Source organism: Mustela putorius, unplaced genomic scaffold (genome assembly GCF_011764305.1).
Source record: "Mustela putorius furo isolate JIRA1106 unplaced genomic scaffold, ASM1176430v1.1 tig00000193_pilon_pilon_pilon, whole genome shotgun sequence".
Lineage (NCBI taxonomy): Eukaryota > Metazoa > Chordata > Mammalia > Carnivora > Mustelidae > Mustela > Mustela putorius.
The window spans coordinates 1341599-1357242 of NW_025421309.1; the positions used below are offsets into that span (position 1 = coordinate 1341599).

General features: G+C 53.1%; 1 protein-coding gene across 1 annotated transcript in view; it reads left to right on the forward strand.

Moving 5' to 3' along the window:
* The window catches only part of SSH1 (slingshot protein phosphatase 1), a 59545-nt gene that overhangs the window by 26079 nt on the left and 17822 nt on the right, over positions 1 to 15644 (forward strand). The window contains exons 3-9 of the mRNA XM_045076733.1: positions 525 to 628; positions 4692 to 4756; positions 5206 to 5327; positions 9344 to 9412; positions 10735 to 10800; positions 13396 to 13590; positions 14721 to 14814. Coding sequence (XP_044932668.1) covers positions 525 to 628; positions 4692 to 4756; positions 5206 to 5327; positions 9344 to 9412; positions 10735 to 10800; positions 13396 to 13590; positions 14721 to 14814 — 715 coding nt within the window. The remainder of the gene's footprint in view (positions 1 to 524; positions 629 to 4691; positions 4757 to 5205; positions 5328 to 9343; positions 9413 to 10734; positions 10801 to 13395; positions 13591 to 14720; positions 14815 to 15644) is intronic.

Sequence of the window (15644 nt, forward strand, 5' to 3'; positions counted from 1 at the left end):
CATTATGTCAACTGGAGGTTTTCTGTCACAGCAGTGACACTGTAACCCTGAGTTAAATCACCAATCAAGAACTGTGGGCTTTTGCTAAGATGCAAACGAGTAGTGAAAGCGTAACTTCCTCTTCTGTATAGTCCATCAGGGGAAGGCACCAAGATCAGTGAAGTTGTCCTAAGTCAGGGAGTACCAAAGATTCCACAGCGAGAGTGTCGAAAATTCACCAAGTTTAGAAGGTTGCTCTGTATCTTTAGAAGACATGATGTAGGGAGATCCTTTCACAGTATCCTATAGGAGGGGGCTCTTGGCCTTGCAAGAACCTTGGGCGTCTTAGCCGAGGCCTGAGTTCATGACCCAGACTCTCCAGCAGCAAGCTTGTAGCCAAGATGTGGAAGAGTAGCGCAAAATGATTTTAATCGCTGTTTTGTCCTGTGTGCATTGTATGTGTCATTTGTCTGCACTAAAGCTTTTCCTCTGCTGCATTGTCTTTGAATTCCAGCCTGACTGTGCTCTGGTTTTATTCTTCCCAGCTTAAGTGAGAGCTTTTTCATGGTGAAAGGAGCAGCCCTCTTCTTACAGCAGGGAAACAGCCCTCAAAGCCAGCGAAGTCTTCAGCATCCCCACAAACATGCAGGTAAATTGAGGTTTTGACCTTGGAACTTATTTTCTGTGCAATGGGAGAACCTCCCATTACTGGTGGTGAGCAAGTTGCTGGTTTTCAAGGCCAGAGGAATAGTGGAACACAGGCTTGTCATGCCTGGTGCAAAGCAGGAGCTGTTCCCTTGGGCAGGTAAGCCATGCACGTTTTCCAGGTAGCTCCGAGAGCCAGCACCCTGTGGACTGCGCATGTTTGCGCTAGAAGTAAGGCAGTTGGCAGCATTCTGTTCGGATGTAAAGGTTTCTCACCCGCAGTTTATCAGTAAACTGCAGATTACAGTATGAATTCTTTTTTTTTTTTTTTTAAACAAATGCGCCAGAACTTGTTATAGCCAAGACATTGTCCCCTTGATAGTTACTCCCTTGGGATGCCCTATACCTCCTCTGAGAACTCTGGTCATTTCTCTAAGCTTCTGGGAAGCTCTCATTTGGGGAATTCCTTTATAGGCCTGTGGCCAGCGTTGGGGTAGGAAGTCTTTATGATTTAACAGTGGATTTGGTTTTGGGAAGTAGACCTAAGTGATAAATTGGGGATCAAACCCAGTATTCATTTAGGTCCAATAGCACACAAGTAGGAAATTCCTGTCCATTCCTGTCTGAGGCACTGGTACTTGATGCCCATACAGTAACAGAGCCTGCTTTTCTCAGGTGCCTGGACTCTGACACCGAAGGCAGTTTGCAAAGAGGAACCAGCAAACATTGCGTACAAGTGCATCTTTGTAATAGGCCTGTGGCCTCTGCAGGCAGTTCTGGGCAGGGCAGCGCATTTCGCAGTGCGATCTGCCAAGCCCTCTGACCTCAGAACAACAGCAGGTGAAAGCAGCCAGGAGCCGGGGCCAGTTCCCTTGTCACCGGGATCATTTTGTCTCTCACCTCAAGTCATCTCACCTCATTTTGGATCTGAATGCCTAGTGTGAAAATCAGTCAGGATTTTCACATACTGTTACTTGGAATCAAGACCTAGCTCTGTTTGAAGCTCGGTTGTCAGGAGGCAATGTGGTTTGGGCAAGAATGTGTGATTTGGAGTCAGACAGACCTGGCTTGTGATCCCAGTCCTACAACTTACTGAGTAGTCACCGTCGACTTCAGAGCCTCAGTTGCATGATCTTAACAATGGCTATCAAATACCAGTACCTCAGACAGGGATGGAATTTAAAAGGGATGCATGCAGGGAGGGGAGCCTGGGTGGCTCCGTTGGTTCAGCGCCTGATTCTGGATCTGGCTCAGGTCTTGATCTCAGGGTCGTGAGTTTTAGCCCCCTCAGCATGGAGCCTACTTAAAAAAAAACGTATGCATGTAACATACTTACCTCCCCCTGGGTGCCCTGTGTATAATAGCAACGACTGCGAGTACTATAATAAAACAAACAGAACCTTCTTCTTGCATCTGCTAATGGTTCTGTCCTGTCAGGAATTCAACCATTATTTGTGTCTTAGCACATACAGCAAAGTGAATGCTCCAGCTTTGTTCACCTGTAGCATACAGTGTCTCCATCCTCTGACCCAACAGTGTTCTCATACTGTGTGCAGCTTGGGGAAGCAAGCACAAAGCCATGTTATTTGGGCTGGTTCATGCATCTCTGGAATGTACTGGAGAGTAAGAAGAGAGCTATGGGCCTGATGGCTCTCCTGCCCCTGAGGTCTGGAATGGCTGATGGGCTCAGAAAAGCAAGAGGGATGGTGACAGTCCCAGGACTCCCAGGAAATGTCCCTGGGGCAGACACAGGCTGGACTTGCCATCAATTCCTGTTTTTCTAGAATCCCTGAGAAGTGTCCCGGCTGGCCCCCAGTCCCATCCGCAGCCATGCAGAGCAGAGAAAGAGTGAGGGTTAGTTCTGCCCGTGCAAAAGGCGTTCAGATCACTGCAGCCAGTCCCCAGCACAAGACTGTGGCGAGGGCTTCTGCCTGATCTTCCCGCAAGTGCTGAGTGAACACGTCCGCACATGGAGGCAACGTGCGGAGGCCAGGCTGCAGTTGGGAGTTCTGCCCGTCAGCATTTTCCCGTCTCCACCAGCAGTCCCGCTGAAAGGAGCCTATCTGTGTGGAAAATGTCCCTTTCATCTGGGCAGTCACTGATAAAGGGGCTTGTTTTTTCTTTCCTCTCTGTACTTCTGTGACTCGGGGTGAACGGCGGTGGCATGCAGACAAGCCCAGGACCAGCCGAGCCGGGTGTGTGCCTTTGGGACGGTGGTGTCACCACAGGCGAGGGTGCTGGTGGGTAGAAAAGGCCTCCCTAAATGTGAACCGTTACCTGCCAATCATTCCTCATGGAAGGCAGCGCCGGTGTGGGGTGTCCTACACCGTGCTGTCCTGTCACACAGAGAACAGACGAGAGGAGCCAGCTCCCAAAGACCTAAGTCCTCTCTGAGGCAAAAAGGACAATTTGAACATCATGTGTCAACCTGCTCTGAAATTTCAAAGATGGCTTTTTTTTTTTTTAAGATTTTATTTATTTATTTGACAGAGAGAGAGATCACAAGTAGGCAGGTAGGCAGGCAGAGAGAGAGGAGGAAGCAGGCTCTCCACAGAGCAGAGAGCCCGATGTGGGGCTCAATCCCAAGACCCTGGGATCATGACCTGAGCTGAAGGCAGAGGCTTTAACCCACGGAGCCACCCAGGCGCACCCCAAAGATGCCTTTGCCAAAGGAATAAATGCAGTGTATTGATCCTTCTGGGATTCCGGTTGTGATCTCTAGGATAATGTTTGTTTGTTTTAAAGATAATTCTGTTACTTCTTGGCATGGCACAAATCAGATCTCCTAGGAATTACTCCTACTACTGCTTGTAGACCAGTGTCTTTGCAGACAAACCTTTCCTTCAGAGAGAAACCATGAGATAGGGACGCCTGGGTGGCTTAGTCATTAAGTGTCTGAGTCATGATCCTGGGAGTCGTGGGATTGAGCCCTGCATCGGGCTCCCTGCTCAGCAGGAAGCTTGCTTCTCCCTCTCCCCCTGCTTCTCTTCCCTCTCTCGCTGTCTCCCTTTCTCTGTCAAATAAATAAAATCTTTAAAAAAAAAAAAAAAAGGAAGAAGGAAACTAAAATGTATAAAGTGGGGAATAAGCTGTTTTGGAGTCCCACTTGCTGCTCACTGATTATGAATCTTGGGTAGGGGCCCCGCCTGGAAAATACAGCGTGTTTCCTGTGTTGATCCTCCGTGTCCGTGTCTGTGTCCATGTCCGTGGAGACTCACCAAAACGGAGAAACTCTCCTCCCTACACCTCAGCCCAGAGGCACCTCCTCGGCTCTGGCATTGCTCTAGGAGCTAGAAGTTCTGCGTGACTGCCTTTGGAAAGTAATCATGCTTTATTGAATCCGATTGTAGCCTGGCGTGCATATAAACTGCCGCGAAAAGGGGTATGAGCCTTAGGCCATGGGCAGCTGCTAGTAGCCTTCTTAACATTTTATGACCTCTGAAATTGCTTGGGTAATCATCAGTGAACCAGTGGGCGAGAATAATGATGAACATAATGATCAGAAGGAGGCCTAAGACCAGGGCCCAGACGTGCAGGCACTTGGCAGGAGAGGCGTAAGCCTGTGTCCCAGTCACCGCACCTGCCACACTCCTCTCCCTAGACTCCACGGAGAAGGCGAGCACCACAAAGCCCTGGCAGCAGAGGGACCGGACAGTGGTCGGGCACGGAGGTCTCACTGTGGATGTTCATCAAGCTCTGGGGCGCACGAGCTGGGGGGATGGAGCAGAAGAAGAGGAGAGAATCTCAGGCAGACTCTATGCTGGGCAGGGAGCCTGAGATCATGACCCAAGCCAAAATCAAGAGTTTGATGCTCAACCGACTGAGCCACCCAGGCGCCCCACGTTTCAGAACAGAAAAGCAGCTTCTAAAAACGTGGGCATCAGCTAGATCTCCCCATTCTCACCAGGCAATATTCAGAAGTAGAAGTAGAAATTGAGCCTCCTAGTCTTTGTGACACTTCTCTTGGGGTGGAGGTGGGGGATTTTGACTCCACCGTCTTCATCCAGACCCTTCGCATCAGCCCCTGGCAGGTTTCTCCCTAGAAACTTTCTTCATTGGTCCAACAGGTGACTTGCCCCAACATCTTCAAGTAATGATCAACCTTCTGCGTTGTGAAGATCGGATCAAGCTGGTAAGAAGAGACGAGAGTGGCAAGTTTTAATTTTTAATTTTGTGATTCAGTACAGAATTATTCACGAGCGGTGAGAGGTGGGGAGTTCCTATGTTCTAGCAAATTCTCCCAAATTATTCACAAGAGCCAGAGCCAGGTTTGCTCTTCACCACCCGCTAAGTCCAGAGAAAGGAAATGTTAGGCGTCCATGTGGGTCTGAGGATGGAGATCTTCATTCTCCGGATTTTAGCAGTTCACCCATTTATCCCAACTCCGGAGCAGTCTCCCAGAGCCAACCACTGTCCCTTGTGCATGGATATAAATCGGACATGGCCACTGCTCTTAAGAATCTCATCTTAATTCCTGAACTCACAGGGGGAAAGGTAGAAAAAGTCCTTGATGTTGATTGGGTGATGGAAGGGGCCACCGCCTCGAAAGGCAGGCCCTTGAGCGCGTCCTTGCCTGTCTAGGCCGTGCGTTTGGAGAGCGCCTGGGCGGAGCGGGCCCGGTACATGGTGGTGGTGGATAGCAGCGGGCGCCAGGACACGGAGGAGAGCATCTTGCTGGGAGTCGACTTTTCCAGTAAGGAAAGGTGAGTCTGGTGGGGCAGCGCTTCCCTTTGGCGGCAGGGACACGGGTTTCATGGAGAAAGGTTTCCATGCTGCCATATCCATGGGTGGTGATGGTGCGTGTGTTGTGTGGTCAGCGGCGTGTGTGAGCAGACATGCAGAACAGTAGGGTGCACCACTGCGGCTCGGGCATGTCTGGCACTGTACTAGACTCCATCTCTGCTCTCAGCTCTGGGTTTGCTGAGAGGACAGAGAAGTTTCCCTGAGCCTAGAAGTTTACTACTGGGTTGCTCTTGGGGATGCCATGGAAGAGAGCACCTAAGCCAGGAGGGCTTCCTGAAGAAGGTGATGGCTGTGGTGGACACCCATGAACAAGCAGGAGCCAGCCACATGAAGCAGGGATGGGACTGTGCAGACATATGTGACTGATAAGCATCCTATCCAGTACTTTCCCATATCCCCATCCCAGGTGGATTCCCAAGTATTTGTTGACAGGTCCTTGGTCAGGTGCTCCAAGAGAGGTTTGGAATTTTCCAGCGACTGGAGGCCAAGTTAGTTGTATTATGGGCCCTATTACATGTGTGAAATGAGGGCAAAGAGCTCTTCTTATATCTAGGATACGTGAGTATGCGTGAGATCATCGCAGAGCCTGGGTTTGTGAGAACTGGATTAAGATAGGCTCTCTGTAGTCATAGTCATTACTCATCTTCCCAGGCAGGTGTGCATTCTCCTGTGTATGAGGCAGTGGGCCAGGTACATGGAGAAGCAGCCGAGGCAGTTGTCCCCCACGGAGAACCTGTAAGCTTAGCAAGGAAGGAGCCATGACCAGACGGCAGGGTGATGGGGGGTTCCCCGGGGGCCTGTGGAAGCATGGGACAGGGGTGGGCTTGGAGGGGGCAAGCCAGGAGCCTTCTGCAGTGGGTGATGGCTCACTGAGTCTTAAAGGACAGGTGGGCACCAGGGATGGGGCAGGAGTGGGGGTGCATTCGAAGGCATCATGAGCAGAATCAATGGCAGGACAGAAAAAGCTACAGACGCGGTGATTGGTGGTGGCTATGTGGTCTCATCTCGTTCCTGTGAGAGGGCTGCTAATTCTGGCTGACAAGTCCACAAAGAAAGAGGGGACGATATTTCTTTTATGACCTTCTTCCCAGTGTGGGATAGCATCCTTAGAAAGCTCTGTGCGGCACATGTAGGGAGAGTGAGCCTGTGTCTGTGGCCTTGGGTAGGCTGGGAAGTCTGGATCTGGAAGACTGTAGAGCCTGGCAGGTCCCCCTGGCTCCATGAGCCATGGTGAGCGCCCCGGAAGGTGAGAGGGCCCAGTGCCTCATGGCAGGGTAGCCCCAGGCCAGCACTCTGGGACATGGTGGTGCTCCATGTTCTGTGGAGCGCAGAGGGATTTAGTGTGGAACAGCGATGTAGTGATATTTGCTCTTCGGTGATCAGCCAGCCTTTCGGAGTTCCTCTCTTGCCACGTGTGGGCCATTCCTGTAACACTCTCTGGCCCAGAGCGGGATCCTGCTTCCTTGTGGGTTGTGGCCATGGCAGAGGTCTGCCCTCCCTCCAGCCATCTCTGTCACTTCTCTGGGAGAACACAGGGCGGTGCCGCAGTGTGTCATCAGCGTTTCACTGAGCCCTTAAGTTGCCCCGTAGAGCAGGTGGCCCTGACCCATGTGTTACAGGTGAGGCATAACAGCTTGAGAGGTCGGGGTGGGTCTCCCAAGGCCACAAAAGGCTGACAAAGCCGGGCCTCAGAAGCCAGCCTTTTGTGGCTGCCTTGTGGTGTAGACCCCACACAGCGCTGCACTGTAGCTCTGCCTGTACCCCGTCATTAATGAATTTGTCTGTACTTGCTAGATCTTTCCTTGTGCCTGGCCTCTGCTCTCCGACCTCATAGTCTGGAGGTCATGACCATGGCATTAGACACATGCGCTGGCACCCCACGTCATCCTACATAGCTGGGGTAGACAGGCCCGCGTGCGGGCGCCAGCCCCGAGGCCAGCGCGGGTGTCTAGTGGCCGGGACCGCAGACACTGAGAAGGTGGTCAGAGGGCAATTGGGAACCCAGCGGGTTCCTGTCATTGGGCCTGAGGGGAGGCCCTGCAGGTCCAGGCATGCGGAGGCTGTGGACTGGGCCCCCGGAGAGCCTCCGTGTGTCCCAGGGAGACACGCCCAGGTTCTGTCTTGGTTTGTCTTTGGGAGGTGAGAGCCCCGTGAGAGCCGTGAGCAGGCACCATGCACTCTGCGAAGGGCTTCCATGGCGCACCTGGAGCCGGGCCTGGCCCCCACTTGGCCCAAGAGTCCCCACGCTGGCCCCACGGGCTCCCCTGCTCCTGCTCTTCCGGTTTCCTCTGAAACTTTCTCCTCTGTCAGTTGCCCCTGCCCATTTCACACTTCGAGGTCCTTCTCCTCTGGAAGACCCCATTTCCCCGGCCAGGCAGCCCTGCTCCCGTCTGCCAGCATGTAGGCCCTCCCTCCCCGGAGACGTTTTATAGTCAGTCACTCCAGGACGACTGCAAACTCAGAGCGACAGATGAGGGGACATTAGGGAATTTGTAGTTTTTACAGTCGTGTCATGGCCCCTGGCTATGCTTTCCACTGCAGGTGGGGACTCTGAGCAGGGTCCTCCGAGGACTTAGCCCCGTGCGCGGGGCTCTCTCTGGGCTCTTCCCCATCTCTGCAGGTGGGCGAGGCCAGTGTAGATGCTACCCTTGTGTCATCTGGACGGTTTCATCTCTTCCTGCCCTGGAACTCCCCCTCCGGCCCTGAGCCTGGTGCTTTGGTCCCCCCAGTCCAGTCCAGTCCAGTGTCCTTGTAGCTCTGTCTTCTGTCCTCATTACCTGTCCCTGGCATGGGTCCTCAGTGCTGAAGGGGGCCGGCCTTCCAGGCCTGGCCCCGTGTTCCCAGGGACCCTCTGCCCTGGGCGCTCTTGGCGTGTCAGTTTGGGGCTACGAGGGCCCCCTGCTCGGCTTGCCCCCCCAGGTCTCAGCATACACTGTGTTTTGCAGCTCTACAAAGGAAGTAGGGTCAGCCAGTAGAGATTGGGTAGGGGTCCAGGGGAAGGGGCCAGGGAATTTGCCTAATGCAAAAGACTTAGTGTGATTTGACCAGAAGGGCTTGCAGCTGCCTTCCCCACAGACAGAAGCAGAGGGTGGAAGAGCCCCTTGCTCACCAGCGCTGCAAAGGAAGAGGGGTCTGTGGGCTCAGAGCTCCCTATCTGCTGTCAGAGGCATCACGTTACTCCCTGGGCCATTGCTAAGAGGTAGCAGAGGTGGACGTTCAAGATCCCTGGAGGCTGTCGGAGCTGGCCTTGGCTGTGGCTGTTCCCTTGGTCTCTTAAATGCCTTTAAATGCCTGAAGGATTTTCATCACAATCTGAGTAACCCTCTGAGAGGGTCCTTTTTGTCCCTCTGTGTTTCTTGGTGGCACCTGGCACCAGAGTCGCTAAGTACCGTTTCACTGTTAGGGTGAGCAAAGCAAAAGCAGATGAGGCTGGTTTTGAAACTGCGGCTGTACAAAAGGTACAGAAACAGAGGCCCAGAAGTGAGCTCCAGCCGTGGTGTTGGCACTCTCTCCACCCCTGCCACCCTAGGACAAGAGGCCCACTTGGCCACCACCGCTCGCCTGTGTCCCCTGGAGTGTGTGTGGCCTCGTGCCAGGAGTGCGCCAGCCATCAATGGCTTTACCCCTGCTGCAGTGTGGGCATGTGATCCGCTGCTCGCTCCCTGCCCCCTGAGGGCCACAGCCAAGACCTGGCGTTTCCAGAGCTCCCTCCACACTCCGGAGGGATCACAGTTCCCTGTGACTGTCACTGGGACCCTTTCTGGCGGGACCATCCTAGGCTCATGTCTTCTAGAAGTCAGTGGCAAGTGGTCCCTACACAGACAGCCTGAGAGCTTCTCCCAGATACACACCCAGCAGCCAGGCCCAGGTCGGGTGGTCTCTTCTTGCAAGCTGGACAGGCTGGGTGAAGGCAGGGAAGAGGATGCATGAGTGGGCAGACCCTGACTCTGGGCATCTTCTCCTTCCTCCTGAGCAGTAAAAGCTGCACCATTGGGATGGTTCTCCGGCTGTGGAGCGACACGAAAATCCACCTTGATGGAGATGGGTAAGGAGATCTCTTTAAAAGATTTCTTCCAGGGGCATCTGGGTGGCTCAGTAGGTTAAGCATCTGCCTTCCGCTCGGGTCCTGATGCCAAGGTCCTAGGATCGAGCCCCACATCGGGCTCCCTAATCAGTGGGGAGCCTTTTTCTCCACTCTTCCCCCACCTTGTGCTTCCTCTCTCTCTCAAATTAATAAAATCTTAAAAAAAAAAAAATACTAGACGATTCTTCCACTGTAGGCTTTGAAACCCGAGTTGGTTGGGCGCCCTTGGATGATCCTGGGGAGCAGAGTCATCTGTGTGACGTGCCCATTACAGCAGGAGAGGTGACATGCCCTCCTGTGCGCCGCACAAGGACGCCAATATTTGGGACATCATTTAAGGGAATTTGGGTTGTGAAGTATCAACAGAAGAGTGTTTACGGGGGATGTGCTGCTGTGTGACGTTCCAGAGCGGCAGACATCTGACACTCATTCATTCACCTTAATGTGTTAAATGAGCACTCGGGACGTGCCCTCCATGCGGAACTGGTCCCTATCAGTTCACGGTTGGAAAGTACACGGTGGGAGCTCACAGCTGTGGGGGTGCAGGGAGAGAGAAGCAGGTGGCAGGCGCCTCTGCAGAGGAGGAGCCCTTCCACGTGGCCTGGGCAGGTGGACAGGAGACAAAGAGCCACCCGGGTTTCCTGTGCATTTGCTTCCAGGGGAAATATGGGGCTTCTGCCGTGAGAGGGAAGTAGCTGAACACAGTTGTCCCTCCACTGAGATGCCAACGGTAAAAGTTATGTTGCCTCATACATAGACTTGGGGAAGAAAAATTAAAATGTGGTTTTTGTTTTGTTTTGAAGAGGCGGGATCACAGTTCTGGTTTGTTTCTGGGTTTTTTTTGTTGTTGTTGTTTTTTCGCTTTGTCACATTTTGCCATCTGTGACTCTATTTCCCATGCAGTGACAAAAACAGGGTGGGTGGGGGGCAGGCAGTAGCAGGGGGTGGGGATGGTGGCAGGAACCGGACCGAGATGGTGTCAGATGGCGGTACTGCCTTTGCCAGGGCTTGTGTTTGTGATAGACCTTGCTGGTTACATAGCTGGGTTAGAAGCCAGTCTTCCAGACTGGAGAACGTTTTTTGTTTTGTTTTGTTTTTTTACTTTTTTCCTGCTCTTGCCCTGGTTTGATCCAGCGGGCCAGTATTACCTGCTCAGAAAGCACCAGGATGTCCGCCGCGGCCCCGCCCGCTCACCTCGAGATGCTGTGGCCAGAGTCTGATTCCTTACCAGGCCTCCTTTCTTTTTTTTTGTTTTTGTTTTTGTTTTTGTTTTCCATCCCCAGGGGCTTCAGCGTTAGCACAGCAGGACGAATGCACGTCTTTAAGCCCGTATCCGTCCAGGCCATGTGGTAAGTGTGCTTTTAGGGACTTTTACCACCTTAGCAATATTTTTTTAGCTGCCAACATGAATAGGAAAACCCCCTTCGACTTTAAAGCTTGTTCCGGTGCGTTTATTTGTGTGTGTGTAGCAGAATGCAGGTAAGATAAAGTGAACCCTGTTAACCATTTTTTAAGTGCGGTTCAGTATACATCCATGATGTGCAAAACTAACTATCCATTTCTAGAACTTTTTCGTCATCTCATTAAACGCTAACTCCCTTCCCCACTGCCCCAGCCCTGGTTAACCTCTGTTCTACCTTCTATCTCTACTAGTTTGCCTACTCCAGGTCCCTCCAGGAGTGGGGGGTCATCCCCGAATTGCCCCTGTGCGGCTGGCTTCTGTCACGGGTCGCAGTGTTTTCGAGGTTTGTCCATCTTGTAGCATGTGTCAGAAACCTTCCGAAGGCTGAGTGTTCCTCCGGTGTGTGGTTAGAGACTATTTTTTTGTGTGGCCTCATCAACTGTCAGTGGACATTTGGGTTCTTTCCACCTTTTGGCTGTTGTGCTCGGAGCTGCTGTGAATACGGCTGGATGGACAGCTTGTCTGTCGGAATCCCTGTCTTCAGTTGTTTTGAGGACGTACCTAGAAGTCGAATTTCTAGAGCACGCGGTTAACTCTGTGTATCGCTCTCTGGGGAACCAAAACTGTTTTCTGCAGACCAGGTTCTTCGCCCCATTTCACCGTCCTGCCGGCCGTGCACAGGGTTTGGTTTCTCCGTGTCCTCGCCAGCACCTGCTAGTGCAGGAGTTCTCATCTTCGCCCTCTTAACGGGTGTGAAGTGGCATCTCGTTAACGGTGCTGGTTTGTATTTTCCCGCCTGATGAGTACTGGGCTGTCTCTTCACGTGCTTGTCGGCCCTTTATACATCTTTTTTGGAGAAAAGTCTGTTCAGGTCCTTCAGCCAGTTTTTTCACTGGGTGGTTTTTTGTCGTTGAAGGTATGCCGTTCTTATGTTTCCACGGCTCCTGCCGTCCCCACGCTGTCCCTGTGTAAATCTGCATACTCCTTATTCCTGGCACACACTCGGTTTGTGCTCTGAAGGGAGCGGCGCCCTGCCAGGCACTGGGCATCCGGGAAGGCATACAACGGACAATAATTGGTGTCCTCGTGGGGTTTACACTCTGTAGAGGGGAGGTGGCCTCAACCCGCACAGAGTCATGTGTTGGACCAGGGAGTACAGGGAGCATGTTCTCACAGGGCTCCTTGCTGTGGGATGTGGGGAGCAGAGCCTGTGTGGGGGCGGGGGGCTTCCTGCTTCGGGGATGCGGTAGCTGTGGGCAGAGGCTGCACTGGGGGAAACAGGTTGGGTCCGGTGCTTCTCCAGACCAGGCACACACACCTGCAAGCCTCCCTCATCCTTGGAGGGCCGTACAAACACCCCTGCCGCGAACCCAACACAACGGTCTCCGTCTCCAGTGATCTGGAAGAGGCTCGGGAGGGAGCTGGTGGCTGCTGAGAAGGGTTCTGCCCAGCTTTTCACAGTCACTACTTTGTTCTCAGGGACAGCGAGAGTTAGGCTGAATTCTCCCAGGAGCCAGTCGGTAGTCAGTATAGTGCCCCGTTGTCACCTCGTCTGCTGCTCCACACTGCCCTCCATTCAGGCTCCTTCTGGGGAAAATCACGAAATCCGAATGCCCGTGATGTCCCACATGTTCCTTGCGTCCCTGGATCATTTCTTACCTCTTTCTCTTCAGGCAAGTGAAAAACAGGCCCACGAGTTTTTCCAAAACTTCAGGAGCAAAGCTAAATTTAGTAAATATGCAGCTCAGGCCTGTGCCCTGAAGCAGCCAGAGAGAGGACAGACATGCCTGAGTGGGACACGTGCAGCGGACGCCAGGGTGGGCCCTTCCCTGAGGACGCTCGCTCCCTCCGAACCTTCCCACTCCCACCCTCCATTGATGCCTTGGTTCACCCCCTTCACTGAGAAAGTTTCAGCCTAGATTTTTGTTTAAAAAAAAAAAAAGACTAAGCTGTGTTACCATACACATTCTCCCCATTTTCCATATTGTTCCTTCTGCCCCACCCTTCCTTCCTGAACCTCTTTTTCATTTTGTCCTTGTGTTGATGTGAGTTCCTAGCACTCATTTCCCTAAGAGATCGAAGCATCAGAGCTGTTAGTAATGGTGATGGGCAAAGGTTATAAAGCAAGTTATTCAGAACACAGTAAAATGTGCGGCTCGTCAAAGACTCTTTCCTTCCACCTGCTGGGTGTCGCAGTGGTTCCCACGGCCTCAGAAGTAATCTGGGTTCTTGGGCATTCATTGGCAGAGTGGGAGATGGTCCGGGAGCCAGCCCAGGCGGGAGAGTTACAAGGTTTGCACCGTGTCCTCATGGGCCACAATGGAGGATGTCTCATTGGCTCTTGGGTTTGTGGCGTGTGTCCCCGAGACGAGCTCCCATTCCTGGCAGCCTGGAGGTTTCAGACTGCCTTGCTTCCCCCACATAACGTTTTACATATGGTGACGCTCGGAGGGAGTCCTTGAGGGACCCCCCCCACCCCACCCTCAACCCCCATTTGGAGGGAGAAGCCCAGGCCTGACCCTGTCCCTCCTCCTCACCCCAGGTCTGCCCTGCAGGTCCTTCACAAGGCCTGCGAAGTGGCGCGCAGACACAACTACTTCCCCGGCGGTGTGGCGCTTGTCTGGGCCACATACTACGAGAGCTGCATCAGCTCAGATCAGAGCTGCATCAACGAGTGGAACGCCATGCAGGACCTAGAGTCCACGCGGCCCGACTCCCCGGCCCTGTTTGTGGACAAGTAAGTGCGGCGTGGCCCAGCCCACGCCAGCCAGACTCTGAGTCTGCCCGAGGTCCCTCCCTCCTCCCCGGCAGTCCCAGGACCAGCATCCCCAGCTGGGGCTCCTCACCTGCTGCCCCCAGGTTATCTATGGCCTCAGGAAGGCTCCGTGACCCCTGCCCCACTTCTGAAATTAGAGGTGCATTTGGGTGTGATGCATTCTGGGGAACAGCTCCGTAACTCCCATCAGCTTCTCAAAGGAAAGTGCCGCCCACATGCTTCACCGGCTCCGGGGCCGTGTTCTGTGGTCTGGCCTCTCCCTCTATTCTGAGGAGTATTAGGTATCCGGCGTCCCGGGATCCCAGAATGCAACGGCACTGACACTGCCTGGGGACAGCCCTCCTTGGTGGCCCCAGTAGTGAATTGGGGCCCATGTCACGTGGCCCCCAGCAGAGCTCATGTGGCCTGAGGCTGCACTCACTGATGATCTGGGTCCAGAAGAAGGAAACAGCTCCTCTATCTTCTGTCTTAGCTAGGGCCCTCCTCCCCCCAAGTCATGGGTCTCTCTGGGACTGTGTTATAAGGGCCATGGACAGGGAGGTCAGCCTGAATGAGGAGACGACTAGAAGCCACATTCTAGGAGGCCCCAAGTGGTGAGAGAGTTGGGGAGAATGACGGTTGCCTTTAAATATAGAAAGGGGCATCCCATGGAAGAATTGTCGTGGTTTGTGTAGAAGTAGGGCTGGTGGGTAGACATTACAGGGAAGCACATAGATTCTCCATGTAAGAAGGAGAGGAGCGGAGCCGGGTGAAGTGATGCCCTCACGTGTGAACATGTTCCAGTGGAAGCAGAAGGATCGGTTGGTGGTGGGCGGACATGCTGCGGGTGCTTCCAGTGTCTTGTCCCGAGAGCCTGAGTCTCTGCAGACCTGAGCGAGGACCGTGCTTTCCAGCCATAGCTCTCCATCCGCTCGCCACTCTGTGGACTTCCTTGGGGGTTCTAGACACAGGCTCGGACTCTTCTGTCCCTTTCCCCTCCTCTCAAAAATGTGCGCACAAAGACGTGGCTCTCGGAGCATCTGGTGTGTCTGCAAACGCGGACCTCAGGCTCCCTGTTCTTCTGCATCTTACTGAACGTACCTTCTTCCCAGGCCAACCGAAGGGGAAAGGACTGAGCGCGTCATCAGGGCCAAGCTCCGCAGCATCATGATGAGCCGGGATCTAGAAAACGTGACCTCGAAAGAAGTAAGAGAGCTCGTCCCTCAGCAAGCCAGAGGTCACAAGGTGTTCATGTGTCCTGTCGCTCTAAGCACAGCAGAGGCGGGCCTGCCGCATTTCCTTCCCCGACTCTCAGAGGCTTTGACCCCCCCCCAAGAGCCTTAGCATCCCACTCTAGTCTGGATCCCATTGTGCTCCATACCAGCTGTGGGGCCTTGAGCACATTTCCTGATCTCTCGGAACCTGTAAGACCTTTGGTGGTAGTTCCCGAAGGCACGCACATTGCCCTGAGACATGCTGGCCTACTAGCTCCCTCTCCTTTACCTTGTGTTTTGTTGAGATGCAGGGAACGCTTATTGCTTATTTCAGGATTCTCACTTACTAGCAAGTTACCAACCCTGGACTGCCTTCTGTGTGCCTTCAGATTTTTTTCTGGATCACTTTTTTCTTGTTTCGGTGGCTTTTTGTTCAAAGACCACAATGAATTATAATGTGTTTAAACTGGGTAAATCTGAGGGCTTGAAAGGGCCATTGAAAAAAACCATAGATTACCCTTTTTATTAATTAACACACATACAAAGTCATATTTGGGGGCAACCCTGTTGGATCCCCTCCCTCTTTGGGAGCTTTGTTCTATCGCTCAGTAAGCTTTGCTTTGCTGCACAACAAAAACAAAAACAAAAAACTGGGATGCCTGGATGGCTCAAGTCGGTTAAGTGGCTGCCTTCGCCGGCTCGGGTCGTTATCCCAGCGTCCTGGGATCGAGTCCCATGTCAGGCTCCTTGCTCCTCAGGGAGCCTGCTTCTCCCTTTGCCTCTCCCTGCCTATACTCTATCTCTCTGACAAATAAATAAGTA